General features: G+C 38.8%; 1 protein-coding gene across 1 annotated transcript in view; it reads left to right on the plus strand.

The window, feature by feature from the left end:
- Positions 1-20,252, plus strand: part of TRIO (trio Rho guanine nucleotide exchange factor) — a 274,256-nt gene extending 254,004 nt beyond the window's left edge. Inside the window, exons 37-45 of the mRNA XM_043979301.1 lie at positions 438-507; positions 4,092-4,181; positions 4,821-4,913; positions 6,147-6,197; positions 6,498-6,575; positions 7,730-7,921; positions 10,247-10,424; positions 13,610-13,870; positions 20,124-20,252. Of these exons, the coding sequence (XP_043835236.1) occupies positions 438-507; positions 4,092-4,181; positions 4,821-4,913; positions 6,147-6,197; positions 6,498-6,575; positions 7,730-7,921; positions 10,247-10,424; positions 13,610-13,870; positions 20,124-20,128 (1,018 nt within the window). The 3' untranslated portion in view covers positions 20,129-20,252. The remainder of the gene's footprint in view (positions 1-437; positions 508-4,091; positions 4,182-4,820; positions 4,914-6,146; positions 6,198-6,497; positions 6,576-7,729; positions 7,922-10,246; positions 10,425-13,609; positions 13,871-20,123) is intronic.
- The last annotated feature ends 3,460 nt before the right edge of the window (positions 20,253-23,712 follow it).

Here is a 23,712-nt window from a genome sequence, read left to right on the forward strand (position 1 = left end):
CTCCATTGTACCTTAATAAAATATTTTCTTTGTACTAAGCAATCATTCCATTTTACATTGCCCCTTCTTGTTCTTGGCAAAAGCAGGCAATTTTTAAAATATTAGCCAAAAATTGCAATTGGTTAAGATGGATAGGAAAGACAGTATAATGTAGTACAAAGAGAGTCTGATGTGAAAGTCAAGAAGACCTGAGTTTGAATCCAGCCACAGATACTAGAATCTGGAATCTGGAGTTAGACATTCTGGATGAAAATCCTGGCTCTGCCTTTTATTATGTGGGTGACCTCACCTCCCTGGGCCCCAGTTTCCTTATTCAGTAAAGTGAGGAGGTTGGACCAGATGCTTGAGAAGGGCCTTTCCAGCTCTCTCCCTGCGATCCATGTAATGGCCTTCTTTGGGCAGAGCAAGTACATAAACATAGTTTCCCTCTGTTTCAGCTTCTTCTTAGGAGAATTGGAAAAGTGCCTTGAAGATCCAGAAAAACTGGGATCCCTTTTTGTTAAGCATGTAAGTACCACATTTCTGTTGATTTTCATTGTTTCATTCAAGTAATATTAGTAATGCTTAATCACTTGATCAAAGTAGTGACAAGCTCAAGTAGGGAATAAAAAGACATTCTATTGAAAATCCAATTGAAATTAATAATATAGATTTAATGCATTGAGATTCACTTATTTAACTCAAATATTTGCAAAGCAAGTTAAATGTATTGTATTAATGTCTCTTATTGTTTGTAATCATTTTTAAATGAAATATAAATTTGAGTCACTGAGTTGTCATTACAGTCACCCAGAAGTTGTCCAAAAGTGGATTATTTCTGTGGAAGGTCAGTAGTTCACAAAGAGCATGCCATAAGGTTCTAGAAGCGTGCTACAAAAATTGGGGTATCATGTTCCTATAGACAAATAAAAGTTTATAGATGATTTTTAGTAGAAATTTGACTTATCTAGCATTTGTAATATGGTAAGAGCACTATTCCCACTTAAATATAATTTGCCTTTTACACATACACAATAATCTCAAAACATGCCAGACTTTAAACTAGCAAGGAGTTTAAAAACAAAACAAAACAGCTGCTTTTATTTTCAAGGGAAATTACACATGTGTGAGTCTCCTAACTCTCCCATAGTATTGCCAAATTAAACATTCAGTGTACTACAGTGTCTCATGGCAAGAAATACTGTGCTCTGAGGGGAACACAGTTAAGAATCCACTATTGTAATTGTGTACTCCCAACTGGATCCTTCACTAGTTCAGATCAAGACCCCATCTAAATCAGGATGAGTTTGTGAATCCATCCAGTCGGTTGTTGTATATTGATGATTCTAATTGTCTTCCAATACCAAATGCAAATGCCCTCCTGATTAGTCATTATTTTCTTTGATTTGGCCTTTTCACCTCCACAAGCAGATGATCAGTTTTTTCACCTCTCACCATTTCTGCTTATTAGATTCTGCAGAATTAAGTGACTGACTGAGGAAAATGAAATTTTGGTTACTTGAGACTTAAGTATGTGCTTTCTACTATAAAACATTATTATTTTTGAAAGGAGTCTTATTAATTGAACAGAGAGTATATAGTTAATGGGAAATAGTAGGATTGAGCATTACACTGGATCTTTAGAAGAATAACATGTGGAAAGCATTAAAAATGGGTTTAGCTGTTCGCACATGTCATCTAGTTGTATGATTTAACAATGGGAAAATGTTCTTGTTCTTGCCTTAGGGCTTATTTGCTTGTTCCCTGACTTATCTTCTCCACAGTCTGGTCCTTAAGGATACTGGAACATATTTTTCCAAAATTCAGAAGTTGTAAGCACTCTATCAGGAGACTAGGGGAATAATTTTTTCCCCTGTATCATCCCAAGGAAAGAAAAGACTTTTTCCTTCCTCCCTCCACCCCCCATCCTATTAGTGACTTATACTGTGGCATCAGACAATTTATCTAATTTCACAGTGGATAGCTAGGTAGCACAACGGATAGAGCACTGGCCCTGAAGTTGGAAGGACCTGAGTTCAAATGTCACCTCAGACACTAGCTGTGTAACCCTGGGCAAGTCACTTAACCCCAGTTGCCTTAAACATCTGGGGCCATCTCCAGTCATCCTGATGTATATTTTGCCACTGGACCCAGATATCTCTGAAAGAGAGAGTGAGGTTGGTGACCTTGCACAGCCCTCTCTCACTTAAATCCAATTCAGTGCAAGTGATGACATCACCCTGATGTCATGGTCCTCTTTGTAAACAAAGGACAAATAACAACAACAATCTCACAGTGTCCTAAGGACTTAACATATAAATCAGTATTCTGGTATTTCAGGAAGAAAATTAAATCCAGCGCATGAACCAAATGTGGAGAAAGGTGTTATCATAATACATAGTCTAATCAACCAATCAGTAGACATTTATTAAATGCCTACTATTTGCCAGACACTGTGCTAGCTGATTTGTACAGCTGAAATATCTCTAGAGCTTTATTAATACAAAACTTTGTTTTTTAAATCATTCTTCTTTAAAATGTTAATATTTCACCAAAAACTCTTGCCCTTTTGAAAACTGGAAGATAGTATGGCAGAAATTAGGCATAGACCAACATCTTACACCTTATACTAAAATAAGGTCAAAATGGATACATGATTTAGACATAAGAAGTGATACCATAGGTAAATTAGGAGAGAAAGGAATAGTCTGCCTATCAGATCTTTGGAAAGGAAAACAGTTTTTGACCAAACAAGAGATAGAGTATATTATAAAATGCAAAATGGATGATTTTGGTTATATTAAATTAAAAAATTTCTGTACAAACAGAAGCAATGCATCCAAAATTAGAAGGGAGGCAAAAAGCTAGGAAACAATTTTTGAGGCCAGTACTTCTGATAAAGGCCTTATCTCTAAAATATATAGGGAACTAAATCAAATTTATAAGAATCCAAGTCATTCCCCAATTGAGAAATGGTCAAAGGATATGAACAGGCAGTTTTCTGATGAAGAATCCAAAGCTATCTATTCCCATATGAAAAAATGCTCTAAATCTCTAATGATTAGAGAGGTGCAAATTAAAACAACTCTGAGGTACCACCTGACACCTATCAGATTGGCTAAAATGACAAAAAAAGAAGATAATAAATGTTGGAGAAGCAGTGGGAAAATTGGAACAATAATTCATTGTTGGTGGAGCTGTGAACTGATCCAACCATTCTGGAGAGCAATTTGGAATTATGCCCAAAGGGCGATAAAGCTGTGCATACCCTTTGACCCAGCAATACCACTTTTGGGTCTTTTTCCCAAAGAGATCATGGAAGGGGGAAAGGGTCCCACATGTACAAAAATATTTATAGCTGCTCTTTACATGGTAGCAAGGAATTGGAAGTTGAGGGGGTGCCCATCAATTGGGGAATGGCTGGACAAGTTGTGGTATATGAATACAATGGAATACTATTGTGCTGTAAGAAATGATGAGCAGGAGGAGTTCAGAGAAACCTGGAGGGTCTTATGTGAGCCGATGATGAGTGAGATGAGCAGAACCAGAAGAACATTGTACACAGTATCATCAACATTGAGTGTTGACCTACTGTGATGGACTATATTCTTCTCACCAGTGCAATGGTACAGAAGAGTTCCAGGGAACTCATGATAGAAGAGGATCTCCAAATCCAAGGAAAAAAAAAAAAAAAAAGAACTGTGGAGTATAGATGCTGATTGAACCATATTATTTCTTTTGTTTTGGGTGCTATTGTTTTTTTTTTCTATTTTAAGGTTTTGCATTACTGCTCTGATTTTTTCTCTTATAACAGGATTAATGCAGAAATAGGATTAATGTTATTATGTGAATATATATGTGTGTATATATCTATATCTATATCTATATCTATATATCTATATAGATATAACCTATATCAGATTACCTGCTGTCTAGGGGAGGGGCGAGGGAGGGGAGGGAGAAAAATCTGAAATTGTAAAGCTGTATAAACAAAAGTTGAGAACTATCTTTACATGTAACGGAAAAAATAAAATACCTTATATGTAAAAAAAAAAAAAAAACTCTTGCCCTTTTAAGCTGACTGTTTACTATTCTTTAAATTTAATTCACAGGAGAGACGGTTGCACATGTACATAGTTTATTGTCAAAATAAACCAAAGTCCGAACACATTGTCTCAGAATACATTGACACATTTTTTGAGGTAAGTCACAGAAAACAGACAAAAGCGAGGGCCTTTGGACACAGTTGCATTCCAGAACTCTAATTAGTGTTTCCCTCACAAGAGGTTTAGTTAAAGGTCAGAAGACTAGGTTCCAAACCAAGTGATAGGAGCACTGCACCTGACATTTTAATAACAGGAGAAGCCAATGTAAACCATGATGCTTGATTTCAGAATCTGTTAAAACTGAAGCCACAGACGCTCTTCAGCTGAAGGCTTTCTTTCTATCTTACCATGGGCTCAGAATAGCATCCTGTCTGACTTCTAGTCCCATTCTGCAGTTTGGATAAAACTGGCTCACTTCCAGTCCAAAAAAAAGAAATCCATTACCAAAAAAAAAAAAAAAATTCACCTAAGCAAGCCTAAGTGAATCATTTGGAACAACAGCTTCAGAAAGTGTTAAGTATGAAACTTTGGGGATTCTAAGAAGCTAAAATTGTACTAGTTTGAATTTAAAGTGGTCCAGAAAGAAATTTATGTATGAGCAGAGAGTGGGTCTTCACATGCTTGAAGATTAGATTAGTTGCCTATTTTAAAGTTAAGCTTTCTGACTGTAATGATTACTAAGGCCATTAAAAATCCTATTTAAACTAAAACCTTTTTTCTTTTTTTCAACCATAGGATTTAAAGCAACGACTGGGCCATAGACTGCAACTCACAGATCTGCTAATAAAACCAGTTCAAAGAATTATGAAATACCAGCTGTTACTAAAGGTGAAACTATGTTAGGTATCCTTCTGAGGAAATGGGAAGATAGTAGCCAATGCTGGGAGAGGAAATGTTGGGGGCGGGGGGGGGGGGGGGAGGATTTCTTCAAAATTGAATGAGTAGTGACTAGTTTTTATATAGCAATTTAACATTGACGAAGCACTTTATAGATGTCATCTTATTTGATTCTCACACTGTATGTGCTATTTTTATACCTACTTTATAGATAAAACTATTGGAACACAAGAGAAGTCAAGTGATTTGCCCAGGATCACACAATTAAGTGAGGCAGGATTTGAACTTGGATTTCTCTGAATCCCAAATCACCATTTACTCACTGAGCCTATTCTTTGCAAACTATCAGTAATCAGAAAGCATTTATTAAGAATTTACTCTATGTGCCAAGCATTTGGGATACAAAAAAAGACAAAAACATGGTCACTGCCCTCAAGAAGCTCACATTCTAACAAGGCAGACAAGATAATAATAACTCTACACATAGAAGAGTCATGCAATGTAAATGGAAGGTGTTATACAATTGTGAGGTGTTATTCTCCCTACCTTAAATATATTTTATTCCTCTTCTTGCCATTAGCTTTTAGAATCTTTGACAGCTTCTAATTCCTACCATTTCCTTTTTGTTGGTAAACTTTGATTACTTAAAAATCCAAAGTGTAAATAAGAGTAATATTATATAGACTTACATCATGAAAGTAGACTGCAAACATAGATTTTCTTCCCACATCCTTATGATGTGGCATTTGGAACTTAGCTGTGATGGGAGAAATAGCTGTCATGAGGAACACATAGTCATTCTAAGTTAAAATAACTTAAAATTGTTGTCTCTCTTTTCAATGCTTTTGAAGCACAAAAAGAGCAAACTTTTTAAGACTTCTAAGTGATGCCATGCATAGAGCATAGAGTTTGTGGCCTGGAATCCAGAAGACCTGAGTTCAAATCAGACCCTGGATACTTAATAGATGTGTGACCTTGGGCAAATCACTTAACCTCTGTTTGCCTCTGCTTCCTGAGCTATAAAATGGAAATAATAATAGCACCTACCTCCCAGGTTTTTATGAAGATCAAATGAGATAATATCTGTAAAAGACTTAGCACAATGCCAGGCACATAGTAAATACTATATAAATGTCAGCAGTGGTGGTGGTGGTGATGATATATCTGTTTTTAACTAGATACATCATAGCTTTAAATCCAAATAACTATCCCTTTGCCTTACAGGATTTCCTCAAATACTCCAAAAAAGCTAGTCTGGACACAACAGAGTTAGAGGTATGCGTTTTTGTTTTTGTTTTTTTATCCTGGGTTTTTCTCTAGGTTTGCTTACTTCTCAGCACCCAGATTAGTTTGTGGTCTGTCCAGCAGTTTTTCATTCACTAACTAAATTGTTCTAGTGTTGCTACTTGTTTCTTGCACATTTGGGTGGAAGTGTGTAGGAGACCGGGAAGGGGGAAAACTCTTAGACCGTATTTTAATTGTAATTTATTTTCTGTATATTTAATTATTAATTGTTCTTTGATGCTTTATTTTTTAAAAAAGAATCACTCTTTGCTTTTCTCCCCCTCCCAACAGAGAGCTGTAGAAGTCATGTGTATAGTACCAAAGCGGTGCAACGACATGATGAATGTTGGTCGCCTACAAGGATTTGATGTAATACCGATATTTGTCTTCTGTGACTTTCCTTTTGTCTTAGATTAGTGCCATATTCCCCAAACTGATCTTTTGTTCTGGGCTTCTCTTCCTTGACCTTTCTCTTACACTTTTCTCTTCTTTTGACTTCTTTTCTGTTCATTTACTGTTGCCAGTCAATCTGTAAGCATTTATGAAGTGCTCAGTATCTGGCAATGCAAAGAAAGTCAAAAGATCATCTCCCCCTTAGAGCTCACAGTCTATTGTGGGACCCTCCCTCTTTGAATTGGGCAAATGTGAATGGGGGGGGGGCCCTCTGCTGTTGTTGGGCTGTATTTTTAGTCCCTAGTATTTAATACCCACTCTCATGTGAACTCTAAGTGGATTATCTTTAGACATTTATACTTCTAAATGTCCAACCCATATGCTAACCAGCCCCTTTTGTGGTTAACAGAAGTATTTTTTTAGGGCTGAGCTGTAGGACCTTAGATTCATAATAAATCCTACAAATTTCTTTTCAAGGCAATATAAGTAACAAACTCATTCTCGTTTTTGTTTTTGTTGGGTTTTTTTTTACATTTTATCTTATTTTTAGCATTTTAAATTTTTTTTTATTTTTAAACTTAAATACAGAATGGGAAAAGAAAAAAAACAACATTGCCAGCAGAACACAGTAGAGGATTCAATATAAAACAATAAATTTACATTTCAAGAAATTCTATATAATAATCAACTCATTCCCTACCTTGGGATTCTTAGAGAACTTGAACTGGATTTTTGTTGGTTGGGGGGTTTTTGTTTGTTTGTTTGTTTTGTTTTTTCCTTTTTAAATTCTGTTCCTCCAATAAAAAGTGGAGAGGTTCTTTCTTCTGGACAGGTGTTTTGATAAAGAACAATAGGTTTTATTTGCATTTCTCAAGAATTCTGTGTCGAGATTTTTTTGGTATCATAATATGAATTTCTTTTGTGGATAAAGGTAATGATATATGCCAAGCTTCACATGGAAACTGAGGACAGCTCTTTGTGGAGCAGAAGCCCCTTTAACAGTGAGAATTAGGCTTTTTTAAAAAGATCTGTAGATTAATTTTTGTCACCAGTAGAGAAGGAATGTTATTTTGGTTTGAGAGAGACTAGTCAACACTTTAAGAAATCTAATTTCTAATTTTCTGTTGCAGGGTAAAATTGTAGCCCAGGGTAAGCTGCTTCTACAGGACACATTTTTGGTCACAGACCAGGATGCAGGTCTTCTGCCTCGATGCAAAGAGAGACGTGTTTTTCTCTTTGAGCAAATCGTTATATTCAGTGAGCCACTTGACAAAAAAAAAGGTTTCTCCATGCCAGGATTCTTGTTTAAAAATAGCATCAAGGTAATGTGTGTTCACATGTGCATCAGGGAGGGGGGAGAGGTACATGCATTTGTATTCCCAAAAGCTATTAAACCTACTTTGCACAATATAACTCATTTTTCTTTCTTTTTGTGAAATGTGGACCTTGACCCTTGAATTTTGATAATACATTTAAAGTACTTCTTTTGCTTATATAAGATACCTATATTATAATTATGCATATAATTTAAACAACAAATTATATTCATAATTATATTTCAGTAGCTTTAATTTGGATTCCTCTTTTCCCACTTCTCTCAACTTATTGTCTGAATCAAATGACTTCTATATACAGTCACTAGTCCAAAGTTTCCAGTCCTTTTTCCATCATAAGAATATCCACTTTTTAAATCATATCTGTGTCCTCACCCTTTAAGTATCATGTAAAAAAAAAAGTGCATGTGACAATAAGGAATGCAGGGAGTGGTGTGTGCCTAGATGATGAGGAGGATGATGATGGTGGTGGTGATGATGCTAACAAAATAACTAACATTTATCTCACACTTACTATGTGCCAGACATTGTGCTAAGCACTTTGCAATTATCGTCTAATTTGATCGTCACAACAACCCTGGGTGGTAGGTGCTATTATTATCATCCCCATTTTACAGATAAGGAAACTGAGGCAAACTGAGGTTAAATGACTGGTTCAAGGTCACACAGCTAGTATCTGGGGGCCAGATCTGAACTCAAGTGTTCCTGACTCCAGGCCTGGCATTCTATCCACTGTGCTACCCAGCTGCCCTCGGACCACGCATTGAGGCTATTGCCAGGTCCCTACTTAAAGTTTTGTAACCCAGTAGAAACTATGAAAACCTGCCTTCTAGAAGCCGAGGTCACTTCCACTCTATGACAAGGCATCAGAGTGGGACTTTATGAAATGTATTAAAGGTTCTCAAAGAATATGACCATTTTCTTTTTTGGGGTGAGGGGGGAGTGAGGTTTGCAGACAGAATGTTTAACTATGACAACCAAAGCACCCAACAAGGAGAGGGTTTTTTTGTTTGTTGTTTTGTTATTCCTGTTTTCTAACTTTCATAGAATCAGTGAAATCACAAAATAGTAAAGGAGAGGCAACGTGACATAGTAGAGAGTGTGTCAAACTTAAAATCACAAAGCCCTGGGTTCAAATTATTCCTCAGATCCTAGCTGTGTGATGCAGAGCAGGTCAATTAACCTTTCTTGAGCTCAGTTTCTCATCTGTAAAATAGGAACTTGGACTCAGTGGCCTCTTAGGTTCTTTCCAATTCTAAATGTATGATCCTGTGAACTTAGAAATTTAAAAGTTACCTAGTCCAGCCCCCTGCCTATTACATGAATGGCCCCTTTGACATCCTCAACAATTGGTGATTCAGCCTTAGCTTGAAAACCTCAGGAATTTAGTATTTTCTTTATGAGACAACATATTCTGTTTTCCTGTAGCTATAATTATTAAGAAGTTCTTACACTGGGCCAAAATCTCTATACCTAATACATCCCAACCATTTATCCTCATTTTGCCCAATAGGGTCTTGATCCAGTAGGATCAGTCAGAATAAGTCTAATCTTTCTACATAACATCCATTCCAATATATAAAGAAAGTATAATGATACCCCCATGTTTTCTCTAATTCAGGCTAATAATCCCTAATTGATTCTACCTATCACCTTTCGCATGCTTCCAAGCCCCATCATTATCTTCTTCCTCCTGTAGACATATTACAGTTTGTCAGATTCCCCTAAAATATGGTACCATGGATTGAACATAGTAACCTAGACATGATTTGATCAAAGGAGAGTATACTGGAGCCATCATTTCCATCATACTTATATACCTTGCAATAACATTTCTAGCGTATTTGCCTAATCCACTAATTAAGTCATCTTCAAACCATGTGTTGTCGTCAGAAGGTCATTATGGCATAGGGAACAGAAAGCCAGCCTTGGCATCAGGAAGACCTGGGTTCAAGGCTCACATCTGACCCACATTGTCTTCATGACCCTAGACAAGTGACTTAACCTCTCCTTGCCCATGCAAGTATATAAAACTCGAATGGAAAATGATTTGCTGACCCGTGTTAGTGGAAGAAATTTCCTCCACAGGTGAAATTTCTGATTCTTTCCCCCACCACCTGAAATTTTTTTAAAAATCCCCAGTCAGTGGCAATGGCAAATACCTTGAAACTCAGGTATGGACACATTAGATTGTGGCTCAGTAAGAAAAGAGATTTTTTTTTTTAACCTTTGTTTAAAGTATTCTTGAAAAATGAGGAACAGCCCCTTTTGTTACTAGAATTAATTTGTAACAAACCCTTTTCTTACTTGTAGGTGAGTTGTCTTTGCTTGGAGGAAAATGTGGACAATGATCCTTGTAAATTTGCACTGACATCAAGAACAGGGGATGTCCTGGAGACCTTTGTTTTACATTCCTCCAGCCCAGGGGTTCGGCAAACATGGATCCATGAAATTAACCAAATTTTGGAAAACCAGCGCAACTTTTTAAATGGTAAAGTAATTAATTACACTTGCTCCTTTAAGATGGCCGAATCTTCCCCTCCCTTCTTACCCCCAAAACACACCTTATTTCCTTTTGTCTGGTGGGAAATATCTTCCATCCTAGCTTTCAGTTGGTCAGATACCTTAAGTGAAGTGAAACTGTCCATTGGGTTTTCATTTCTAATTTAAAAAATAGTGTTTGATAACTCTGTAAACCTTGTGATAGTGCTATAATATTGGCAAGATTCCCTGTGTTGCTAGGTGCATGAACATTTAAAGGACACTGGCCAAAATCTCATGGTGGGGGTGGAGAACATTTACACATTTGGAAATGGATCTGGAGAGTCCTGCATTCCAACCACTAAACAGTGTTTCCAACCCACACACCTCCACCCTCTGTTAAGAAACAAGAGCTGCTATTGTCATTCTTAGGGAATGAGTTATCATGGAAGAATTACAAAATAACTGGAAAGAAAATGGGTCCAATGAAACACAATTGTGGCCCTAGCTTTGGCTACTGACTTCAGTGTCCTAGAGTTGCAGCTAACTTCTCTTCCCTTGCAGCAGGCTACAATTGTCCTTTTTCCTGAATCATCTTTGAAGAACATAAGACAGAAGGCTTTTCTAAAACGTTTTGTCTTAAGCCCACAGCTTGGAAGATAATCGATTGGCAGAACATTTTGTGCCTGTATTCTGAGAATACACCCAAAACTAACAGTGCTGATTTAAGTGTTCACTGTCATAATAACACCACCTCCACACTGTGTAACTTATAGGAAGGCGGGGTAAATAATCACTCAGCAAAATATAAAGGTCATTTAGCATCTTTGGCTAAATAGTAATGTTGGCACTTGTAATGAGATTTGTGTTAACCCGAGTATCATGTCCAGACTGCAGATCTCCAATCATTCTTTTCTAAAGGTCTTTTGCAGTTACAATTAGAAATAGTCTTGATAGTGACTGCATTTCAGGGGATCGATAAAATGTGTTTAGGATGCATTTGTGTGTGTGTGTGTGTGTGTGTGTGTGTGTGTGTGTGTGTGAGGCAATTGGGGTTAAGTGACTTGCCCAGGGTCACACAGCTAGTAAGTGTTAAGTGTCTGAGGCCGGATTTGAATTCAGGTCCTCCTGAATCCAGGGCCGGTGCTCTATCCACTGCGCCACCCAGCTGCCCCTAGGATGCATTTTGACTCCTTCATATGTACATGAAAACAAGTTCTATACATGTGTTTTGTCTTCCTATTCCTTCCAAGTGGTAGCCTCTATAGAAATGCCTAATGAGTAGAACTTAGGAGATCACAGGATTAAAGACCCAGGGCTAGATGGGAGCTTCAATGATATTCAGATCCTTAATGGTCACTTCTGTAAAGGAGAGAATTGCTACCACAATTGCAATCATGAGTGGGCCATGGTAGTAAAGCATCTTGCTAGCAGGAGAAAAACTAAGGTATTTTTAAAGCAGCATCATTCTCCAAATGCAATATGTCATATGATCATCACTACCCAACTCAGGTAATGGCCTTTAGTCACCACGTTTCTCTAAAGCAGCAACTGTCAGGGACTTTTTTCAATTGGTACTCTTGTCAAGTAGTGGCTAGAATGGTACACTTGGGAGTCAAGAAGATTTGGGTTCAAATTAAGCTTCTAATATGTACTACAAAAGCAAATTCAGTCATTTTCAGTTGTGTCTGAGTCTCTGGGACCCCATTTGGGGTTTTCTTGGCAGAGATATTTGAGTGGTTTGCTGTTTCCTTCTCCAGCTCATTTTACAGATGAGACAACTGAGGCAAACAAAGTGAAGTGACTCACCCACGATCATACAGCTAGTAAGCATCTGAGGCTGGATTTGAACTCAGAAGATGAGTCTGCTGATTCCAGGCTGGGCATTCTATCCGTATGCCACCTAGCTATCCCTCCAAGACTTAGCTAATCATTTACAAGATGGGTGGCAGTCTGCAAAGTGGAGGAAATTACCACCCAAACAGAATCACGAATTCTTGCCATTCAGACTCCTATATATCCTACATTCTCCAGGTGTTTTTATGAAAGAGGCTGTGTGAGGTGTTTAAGTAGAGTAGGAAGAGGTGAACTTGATATTCAGCATCCATCCCAACTGGCTGAGAGCCTTTGGTACAGATTCTTCCCAGTGACTTATCTTTGCAAATGACCATAACAATACTTAATTCTGCCAGCATGGCGAGGACTATCCAAGGGATTAGACTTCGGTCAATTTTTTTTTCCTGATGACCACTTGAAAAGCACACATTTGAGATGGTGACTTTCAGTTTGTTGTGACAAGAAAGTCGCTGGAGAGTCTAGCCTCTGATGGGCCCTTCTTTTTACATGTAAAACCATCCCCCTTGCTTCAGTCAGGTCTAACTTCTCTTCTTTGACCAAAAATGCAAAAGTGACATGCTGAATTGTTCCCCATGACACTTCAGTCCTTCAGTATCCACTTCTTTGTTTACCTTGCCATCTCTTGCACATTGGATTTTAATTGCTACCCTGTGTGTGCACCAGTTTTGTTGGACAAATAACCTGGTTCCTTTACACATAAGGACATTTTACCACATAAGATCTTTTGTTTTTCTGCTTTGTGTAGATAGGAGAAGGGAAGGGAATAAGCATTTATAGTAGTATCTACTTTTTGCACTTGTATAAATATTACCTCATTTGATCCTCACCACAATCCCTGGGAGGCAGGTGCCATTAGTATCCCATTCTTACAGCTGAAGAAGAGGAGAAATGACTTGCCCAAATTCTAGCTGTGTGACCCTGGGCTAATCACTTACCCTTCTGTTTGCTTTGGTTTCTTCATCTGTAAAATGTGGATAATAATAGCACTTACCTTCCAGGGTGGTTGTGAGGATGAAATGAGGCAATAATTGTAAAGCTCTTAGCACAGTGCTAATGTATATACATTTTAGTGGCTATTAGTAGTAATAGTATTCTTCACACAGTGAGTAAGTATCTGAGGCCAGATTTTAATCCATGTCTTCCTGACTCCAGGCCCAGCGCTCTATCCATTGTACCATCAGCACTGACTTTTCAGTTTTTCACATACCTCCGCCATATGAAGTTGAAAGGATTATCCTGTGACTGACTCCTCATTACACCTGCTCTTTCTTTGTCTCGAAGGTTGTTCCTCCCTTGGTCCCATGCTGAACCTTCTTGTCTCTCTCCTGTTTCCACCAGCCTTGACTTCACCAATCGAGTATCAGAGGAACCACAGTGGTGGCAGCGGCGGCAGTAGTGGCGGTGGTGGCGGCAGTGGCGGCGGTAGCAGCAGCCCCGGTCCCAGCAGCAGCAACCACAGCGGCGGCCCCGGCAGCTGCAGCGGAATCCCCAGCTCCAGCCGCAGCAGGCCGTCCCGGATCCCGCAGCCTGTCCGACACCACTCCCCAGTCCTGGTCTCCTCTGCAGCCTCAGCCCAGGCAGAGGCAGACAAGATGTCAGGTATGTCCATCCCCAGCCCTTCCCTGCCATCTCACAGCAACACCTCCTTAGACACTGGCCTCAGCCAGCCACACAGGCATCCTCCCAGTAGAGAGCCAGAGGGTCCTGAGAGAGAAGCGGAGAAAATTCCCAAGATGAAAGTGATGGAGAGTCCCCGGAAGACCCCTGGGAATGTCTCCAGCCCGACCCAGGATGGACCTCAAAAGGAAACTCGAGGGAGCCTGGAGGACAATCGCTCAAGGTGCAACGTGGGATCCTTGACCCTGGGGAAGCCGAGACCCGGAGCCATCTCGCCGTTGAACTCTCCCCTCTCCACGACTTTCCCTTCTCCTTTTGGCAAGGAGTTATTCCCCCCCAGCAGCCCCCTTCAGAAGGGGGGCTCCTTTTGGAGCTCCATCCCAGCGTCTCCCGTCAGCCGCCCTGGCTCCTTCACTTTTCCCGGGGACAGTGACTCCCTCCAGAGGCAAGTCCATCGCCATTCGTCACACAGCAAGGACACAGACCGCATGAGCACATGCTCCTCGACCAGCGAGCAGTCAGTGCACTCCACCCAGAGTAATGGGGTAAGAGCGCGGAGCACTTCTGTCCTGCGAGCTCTTCTAAAACCTTCCCGTGTTACCATCACTCTCCTTCGTACTAACTTCTGGCTCTCCAGTGCTGCCCTGCTCTGAAATAATCAACTGTCGCAGTGCCTCCTGTACCTTGACACATTAGACACATATATAGCTCCTATGTATGTGTGAGTGTGTGTGTATACATAAACCCCAGATCTGAGCCCTATGTATACAGACACAGGAATACAAAAGCCTTCTAACCATAGTCGTGATTCCTTTGCCTCTGCTGAAAACATAGATCACTCGCTCTGATTTCTACTAACTGCTCTCCTTGCTCTATTTTCATCTTCCTAATTAGAGAAGGCAGATAATTAACCTCCTGAATGTGCCATCATTAAATGTTTTATTTCCAGCTAGCAGAATGTATTGGGGTTTTTTTTGTTTCCCCTCTGCCTCCCTCCCTCATACTTGTTTTTGTTTTTGTTTTGAGGGGATGGGAGTTATTTGACATTTGTGGTTCTTTTATTTAAGTGAGACCTGTACTTTACACTTGCTATTCTGCTTGGTTTTGCTCCCTTCAGCCCTAATTGACTTTGCAGCATTTTTTTTTACTCATCTGCTGAGAGAATTTTTTAAAAAAACAAAAAGTCAAGAAAACTTCCAACTAACAACTCAGAGCAAAGTAAACTGAGACAAAACGGGTGGGGGGGAAAGTGGAAGTGCTGCCAAAAAGTAATCTGTCAAGTGGAAATATTTTCTCCACCCAGAGTTTCACTCCAGAAGAGAGAGAGACTGTTTGAGGGCATCTGGAGAGTCTACCATCTGCATATTTTTGTAGGGGGAGGGGACAAAGCAGGATTATCAAGAGACTCTGGGTGACATCCCCCTCCCCCACACCCCAGGGAAACAGCAACTACCACCAGGGGGCCTGTGACATTTTAGTGCCCACTGACCCACCCAGTCGGTTGCCAGTGGCAACACCCCTTCCTGTGTGAGAGGAGTGTTCTGGTGCCTTGAAGTCCTTGTTCACTTCTCACTTCAATGTTGTGTTTGCAAGTTGGTTCGTTGATTGGTTGGTCGGTTGGTTGATGTGGTGGGTTTTTTTCCTTTATTTTTCGGGTTTCCTTACTATCCTGCACAGCTCCTTCCTAGTTTCAGTAACTGATCACTTAGCCTGTAACACTTTTCTAAAAGCATGCACTTGAAAGAACTATTTTAATGATTAGATGTTCTGATTTCTTTTAAAATCTCTCATGTATGTTTCCTTTAAAAAAAAGAAAAAGGTATTTCTACCTGGGGAAAAAATCAACCTCGCTTTGCATGTATTCTCTTTTCCTTCTGGTCTTCTGTTAAGGGTTCATTTACATTAAATTGGTTTCATCTTTTTTTTTTCCTTCAAAAATAGCATTTAATTTAATTTTTAGATTGAACTGGTCAAAAGATTTAAGAAGCTGGTCTTTGGTGCTTATTTTGCAATGTAGTCTTAATCTCTGTTAATAGAATCTAATCTTTTTTCAATTTTGAGAATAGCAATAATTGTTTAGCTTTTATGGCCCTTTAAAAACCTTCAAGATGTTTCACAGAGTAATTTATCTTAAGTAACATGTTAAATGGGCAGGTAGTTTTCATTTCGCACATATGCAAAATAATGAAAAAAGTAAGATGAATTGGCCCACCTTACAAGGTACACAATATTCTTGTATTAAAACTGGAATTCCTAGGCCTATTCTTAAACTATGTCCTTATGAAAGTAGACAGGGACCAGGACTTAGCCTCAGTCTGACTTCAACACTTTCTCATTATCTGAAAAAAAAAATGTTAAAAAAGGATTTTTCACAGTACTGCAATATAAATTTTAGAGGATGGAAAGGACAACTTCTAACCACACAGTATATTATTCTTGGTGATTCTTAGGTTCTTAACAAGCTTACTCAGACTGATATCCACAAAACTGCTCCTTCTTTTTAGGAATTTATATTCTAAGGTAAAATAAGCTACATGTCAAACATGCCCTATTGATACAGAAATCACGGAAGGGACAGGGGGAAGAGAAACCTCATTTTTTAAGGTTTGCTCCTCTTTTCTCTTCTCAAATGGTTATGCCAAGAGAAGTGGCAACTACCAAACAGTAATTATGGGGAGGTAACACTGCCTACCCTACAGCCTACACCTAGGGAAGGCCTCATCAATGAGGTGAGAGTTTGGAGAAGGTACCTAGGATTCTTCTACCAAACCTGGAAAACTAAAACCACTAATTTTCCTTCTAGTTTTGTAAATACCATATATCATGGCATAGATCGGTTTTTAAATGTTTATCATTTGACCATTAAAGTTAAAAATAACTTTCTCCTCCTAAATCCTGAGTCTTTCCCACTTCATTTTCAGTAAAAAGCATCTGAAAGAACCTTGGTATCTAGTTCAGTGCCCTCTTTTTACAGACTAGTAAATGAAGGCACACACTGGTGAGACTACTCTCCAAAGGTCATACAAGCCAGCAAGTACAAGATTGGGAAGTTGAACCCAGGTCTTCTAACTCTAGCACTCTTCCAAATATTTTATCCCTTGATTCACTTGCTTGAAAATTAAGTTTGAGCACTATGAAATCAAAACAAAAGATGTAAATAAAATGTGAACCTTTTTAAAGAAAAATAGTTTAATTTTACAATTATAAAACTATTCTATGATTCCATTTTTTAATTTTTTTTTTTTTTTAGTGAGGGAATTGGGTTAAGTGACTTGCCCAGGGTCACACAGCTAGTAAGTGTTAAGTGTCTGAGGCCGGATTTGAACTCAGGTACTCTTGACTCCAGGGCCGGTGCTCTATCCACTGCGCCATCTAGCTGCCCATATGATTCCATTTTTTAAAAAAAAATAAAAATTACATAAGTATATTTTACATATTTTGCCATAATTGAATTAAATTGGTTTTATTTTTGCCTATAACATTTTTCTAAAGAAATGTTTCTAGAGAAAATCTCCAACACTTAAATTAATGGTGGTTGAACACATTTAAAATATCATGTCACAGAAAGATCTTTGAGCTGGGAGTCAGAAGAACTGTGTTCTAATTCAGGTTCTACCATTAACTCTGGGTTATTATTAGTAAGTCAGCTAAACCACTCTGGAACTCAGTTCTTCATCTCTAAAAAAGAGATAGTATTAGCTAGATCTCTAAGGTCTTTTCCAACTCTAACATTCTATCATTTACAAATCTGTCTTTAGTGGCAGACCAAAAATAGTTAAAAGTAAAGGAATTTTATAAATAGGATACCAAAGCTGCATAATTTTCAACAAAATTAGAATACATCTTTGCCATTTTTATTTGTTATCAATATACTGATTAATCCCTACCAGTACTCTTAGACATTGTACTCCACATTGATGGTTGAATATCATAAAAGTAGCCCCTACAGGCTATTTTCAGGGCTTTAGCACTTGTTAGACATACTTGGGAAATTTTTTCAGTACTCTAGGTGAGTGACATTATACTATCCAGTTGAGGCTTTGAGGTAAGGATATCAGTCCCTCATTCCATTCTTCACTCATACATTAGCTTTTTTTTTGGGGGGGGGGGGGTGTTTGTTTTTTGCATGGGGCAATGAGGGTTAAGTGACTTTCCCAGGGTCACACAGCTAGTAAGTGTCAAGTGTCTGAGGCTGGATTTGAATTCAGGTCCTCCTGAATCCAGGCCTGGTGCTCTATCCACTGTGCCACCTAGCTGCCCCCCCCCCCCCGTACATTAGCTTTTAAAACACATTCAAATAGGAAGGGGATAGGGGGATTTAAATTACTTTCAGAGGAGGGGAACATAGCGGATCAATGAGAGACAGAGTCTGGTCATGCCGAACCAAAATTCCTTTAATGCTATGTTTGAATTAGGAGGAAGAAATATACTAGCTCACTCATTTTTGGAATGTTGTTACTAGCAAATTTCCGACAGAGCCAAATGAATGGTTTTAAAGATGATCAGTGCCTTAACTGACAATAGCCCTGGTTCCTGAAACCACAAAATCTTCTAATGGCAGGATAGCAGGAGCAGAGAATGTTGGCTTCCATGTATAAGGAATTTCTACATCATTCAGCAGTTATCAAAGGGGGTTGACTTCCCAGGATGGCAGTGAAGGATGGTGAAAGAAGCATCTGTCAAGGTGTATTTTAAGAGCCACTAGTTTCTGCTTCTTCCTCCCTGCTGTACCACCGATAATAATAACAGATAATATATCAATACTGCTGTAAGGTTTGCAAAGCCTTTCATCATTTCATTTGCTCTCTCAGCAATTTGAGAGGTGAATCCTATGTGCATTATTTTACAGATGAGGAAACTGAGTCTGAGGAAGGTTAAGTGACTTCCCCACGGTCAATCACACAGCTAGGAAATATTACAAAGCAGGACTGAATCGAGGTTTGTTGACTCCAAGCCTAGTACTCGCCCTCAAACTAGAAGTGCATTTGCACAGCAAGGTGGCAGGAAAATGATGGGCATCCTCTGCTCCCTTCTTCCACTCAGCAACTTATACCCATTCCACTGAAGAGTCTGGGACAGATGGACCAGTGGCCGTGTAGCACAAGCCCATACACACAATTTCAACGCAAACATATGGGACATTATGATGATAACCCTTTGGCAAATATCTGGCTACTATGGCTGAAGAATGAAGGTGGTTTTACCTCTTAGGTATTCATTCTCCAGGACTTAGTTTTTGCAAAATTATATATCATTCATCCCTGTCAAAAGTATACTGGCTTTTTTTTTCCTATCCTGGGTCTTTTTTTTTTTTTTTGAGAACAAAAGAAGGGAGGAAAGGGCAATTATGGGATAAAGGACTCCTCATAGTGTTTTCAGTCACTTATATTTTAGCTAGTGAATGCATGAGATAAACTATTCTGTAGCATTAGCTGCCAGCACATATGCCAACTCTGCCATGCTGCACGATATAAATCTACTGTCAGAGTACACATAGGACCTTGGTCTCTGAGGGCATATTAGGTAGACCACAATCCCTACCGGAGCTTTGCATGAAAGCAAAATGGTAGGCAATTGGATTTCCAGATGTTGCATATTCTAGTTTGCCAAGAAAAAGACACAGAAAAAAATATTTTTAAATGTATTGGCTGCATATCAAGAAATTAAGTCATTTGGTGCCCATAATGTGCCTTCTTGGAACTGATTTTAGACTGAGATGCCTCCATTGTACCCAACCCATAAGACAAATAGAATTATCAACTTTCATCACTTTTTAAAAAAAAAATTATTATTTTTTAAAATACAGACACACGTGTACCTACCACCCACACACACAACAATCACAGTTATATTTGACTACTAGGGTTCCTTAAAATTATGTTGTCCGTAGTTTTCCAACATCAATCTCCAGAAGAATGATGTTCTGTCAGAAAACAAAACAAAGATAAGCCTGTGACATCATTCAACCCTTCAGAATGAACAGACACTTAGTAATGGGTCTAATTTTGTTAAGGCTTCTTAAACACCATTCTAGAGGCATATGGATTTGTTGTTCTTGTTGTGGTTATTGTTGCAAAAGATGACTGAGATGAGCTAAAGGAGGTCTGAAGGAAAAGCCCAGATTACTCTTTCTCTCTAGATTTTGTGTGTGACTCTAAGTTGTGTAGCCATGGTGCACACTAACAGCTGGTTTCATCGTTGTCAGCATTACATTTTGTCCCCTCTCCTTTTGTAGAGTGAAAGTAGCAGCAGTAGCAATATCTCCACCATGCTGGTGACACACGATTACACGGCAGTGAAGGAGGATGAGATCAATGTCTATCAAGGAGAGGTCGTGCAAATTCTAGCCAGCAATCAACAGAACATGTTTTTGGTGTTCCGAGCCGCCACTGACCAATGTCCCGCAGCAGAGGGCTGGATTCCCGGCTATGTCCTGGGGCATACCAGTGCAGTCATCATAGAGAACCCTGATGGCACTATGAAGTGAGCATCTCTCTGATTTCATAAAAGGAGTTGGAGGGTGGTTAAAAAAGGGGGTGGGGGGGAGTGAAAGAAAAATAGGGACATATGAGGCCAGTGAGATTAACAACAAAATAGGAATTACATTTGAAGAAAAGACTTGGGGGGTCTGTTAATGTTTCAAAATATAATTCTAATTGTGATATATAATCCAGAAAATAGTGTACAATCAATGCAGAGGTGATAATAAAAATTTACATTTATGATACTTTCAGGTTGATGAAGCACCTCCCTCAGCATAATTCTGTGGAGTCAAGAATGCAAATATTATTATGTTCATTTCATAGATGAAGAAATTGAGGCTCAGACAACTTAAATGACCCATCTATGATCACACAGTTAATAAGTATCACATCCCAGTTTCAAACTTGATGCTTATAATGCGAGGGCTGGTGCATTTGTCCCTGAAACTCATCCGTCTGCTAGGAAATCATTATTCTACATTCAGCAGTGAATAGATTTTTCAGTTCACATTCATTCAACAAGCATTGATTAAGCCTCTGCTATGTGCCAGTTCCTATGTGAAGCCCTAGGATGCAGAGATTAAAATCAAAACAGTCTGACGTTCTCTTTGAGGAAAATGACATGAATGCAGATAAGTAATGCAAAATGCAAAGTAATGTCTTGTGGGGAGAGGCTCAGAATAGGCCTTTTGCTGCTAGGAGTTTGCAGTTGAGCTGAGACAAAGGCACCAGGGGATTCTGGGCGACAGACACAGGTGAGGAGAGAATTCATCCCAGGCACAAGCATCAGCCTGTACAAAGGCACAGACATAGGAGAGGTCATGTGACATACGGGGAAGAGCAAAAAGTTTATATGTTATCCTAAAGGAAATTTACTCTGCCCACGGTCTCTAAAAATGTTAATGCATGTTCCAGTGTTATGTAATTCATATGTCTACAGGGGTAGTTTTTGAGGCATGACTGCAAGAAAGAAACTGGGTCTACAATTTATCTGTGAAAATCAGCTTCCTTGGTCCATCCCAATAATTAAAAAATTGGAAATCCATCAGTGGTTGCAGTAAACATATATTTAAATGGAACTTGGTTTTTGGCTTCATTATAGCAATAATGAAACTTCTTTCTCTCCTGAGTTTCTCTGAGCTATACTCTGCTGTTGTAGAAAGTTGGCCCGATGGAATCCCCTGCTTGGTCCCATAAAACAAAGCATAAAGGGGTCTTTAAAGATGAAAAGGCAACCAGTTTCCAACAGGATAAATGAATAGACTTTAAAACTGATCGGTCTCTACAGTGTTCATTGCAATTATATTACTAACTAAATGCAGTCATGTTTCCATGCAGTTTGGACTACTAACTGCCACTCAGTAGTAACTTAGCATAATTATGTGCATTTAGCAGTCTGGGAAGAACTCTTAAATCCCTAGATCTTGCTTGTTTGTTTTTTTTTTTTTAAAAGGTTTGATTAGAGGTCAATTCTCCCATAACATTCCTAGGTTTCTGTGAGCTGCATTATCTTTTTATTTTGATCAGCATAGCTTTCTCAAATCTATGATCAGATGCAAGGATTCCTATTATTGTATTTTTTTAATGTCTCCAAGGGAAAATAAGTCCTTTCGTAGGTCTTTTTATATTTCAATTCTTAAAATTTCAACTTCTATTGTATATGGGTTTTTTAATATGAGACTGGTGATATTGAATTCTTGTGATTTTGTTATTATATTAAAGCAGGGGAAAATTTCTTTAGCTGAGTGCTTTTTGCTTGGCTCTTCATACCCATCAGCTTAATATTTTTCTTCTACAAAATTTTCTGTCAGTCAAATGAATGTTCTTCCAAAGACACTTTGTAGAACACTGAAAAAAAGCAACAGTATTTAACAGAACATTTTCTTTTCCTCTAGGAAGTCAACATCTTGGCACACAGCACTCCGTTTAAGGAAAAAATCTGAGAAAAAAGATAAAGACGGCAAAAGGGAAGGCAAATTAGAAAATGGTTACCGCAAATCACGAGAAGGACTTACCAACAAAGTTTCTGTGAAGGTCAGTGAAAGTGTCTTCTGGAAGTCCTAAAGTGTTCTTCCAAATGCATATGCTACAGTCATTAGTCAAGCACCAAGCAAAGGACAGCCAGAAACATGCAGTTGCTAAATCAAATGCATTTGTAGTAACCATGCCCTGTTCCACTGTTCACTGCATGCCATTATATCAGAGACCTACAGCCTATACCATAATCGCCAGCCTGCCATTTACCTCCCTCCTTTACTCCTTATCACTCCCTCTATACTCTCCATTCCCTTCCTTCTCCCTCCACCTTTTTTTTTTTCGTTTCCTCCTTCCAATGCTTTATGCTTTGCCAATGGTGTTGCTTAAGCCTATCCATGGCATTATATATACTGCCTCCTGGTGAGATGGTAGTAAAAAGAAAGCTCCAAAACATGTGAAAGGGATGGAGAAGGGGAACTAGAAAAGCACCTAACGTCAGCTGTACTCTTCTTTACACTAAGAAACCAAATAGGCAATGGCTTTCCTTTTTATTCCATTTGAGTTGTCATTTTATCTTTTAAAATATAAATATTCCCATAAAGGGTTAATCTTAGCTCTAAATTACTTTAATCTACTATAATCATATTCCTTCAGACCTTAGAGCCGTAGAGATTGGGAGTTTTCATTAGACAAGAAAAAGGAGGGGCAGCTAGGTGGTGCAGTGGATAGAGCACTGGCCCTGGAGTCAGGAGTACCTGAGTTCAAATCTGGTCTCAGACACTTAACACTTACTAGCTGTGTGACCCTGGGCAAGTCATTTAACCCCAATTGCCTCACTTTAAAAAAAAAAAAGGGAAACCTTTTGATTTGCCTTCTATATGTGAAATATATCCACAGCACTTTCCTAGACACTGGTGATACAAAAATAAATATGACATAAGTTGGGCCGAGGTACCTAAAGAACTTGAAACCTATAGAATTAATGTAATAGTTTGTTTTGGCTGGGGAAGAGGGTGTGTCAAAAAAAATGCCTTTTCCTTTTTCTTAGTTAAATTTTATTTTTTCCATTAAGCATTTATTTTCTTTCTTTTCTTCGCTGTCTGCCACCTCCAAGTCAAAACCCTTGTCACAAATATGTTAGATATAGTAACCCTTGTTACTAAATGCATAGTCAAGGAAGTCAAATTCCCACATTATCCATGTCCAGAAGAACTGAAAGCTCAGAGGGTGCCAATCAGTGGGAAATAGTGGAACAAATTATGGTATGTGAGTATAATGGAATATTGTTTGCCATAAGAAATTATGAAAAGGACAATTTCAGAGAAGACTTATGAACTGATGTCGAGTGGAGTAGACCGAGGAAAA

Source organism: Dromiciops gliroides, chromosome 1, assembly GCF_019393635.1.
Source record: "Dromiciops gliroides isolate mDroGli1 chromosome 1, mDroGli1.pri, whole genome shotgun sequence".
NCBI classification, from domain to species: domain Eukaryota; kingdom Metazoa; phylum Chordata; class Mammalia; order Microbiotheria; family Microbiotheriidae; genus Dromiciops; species Dromiciops gliroides.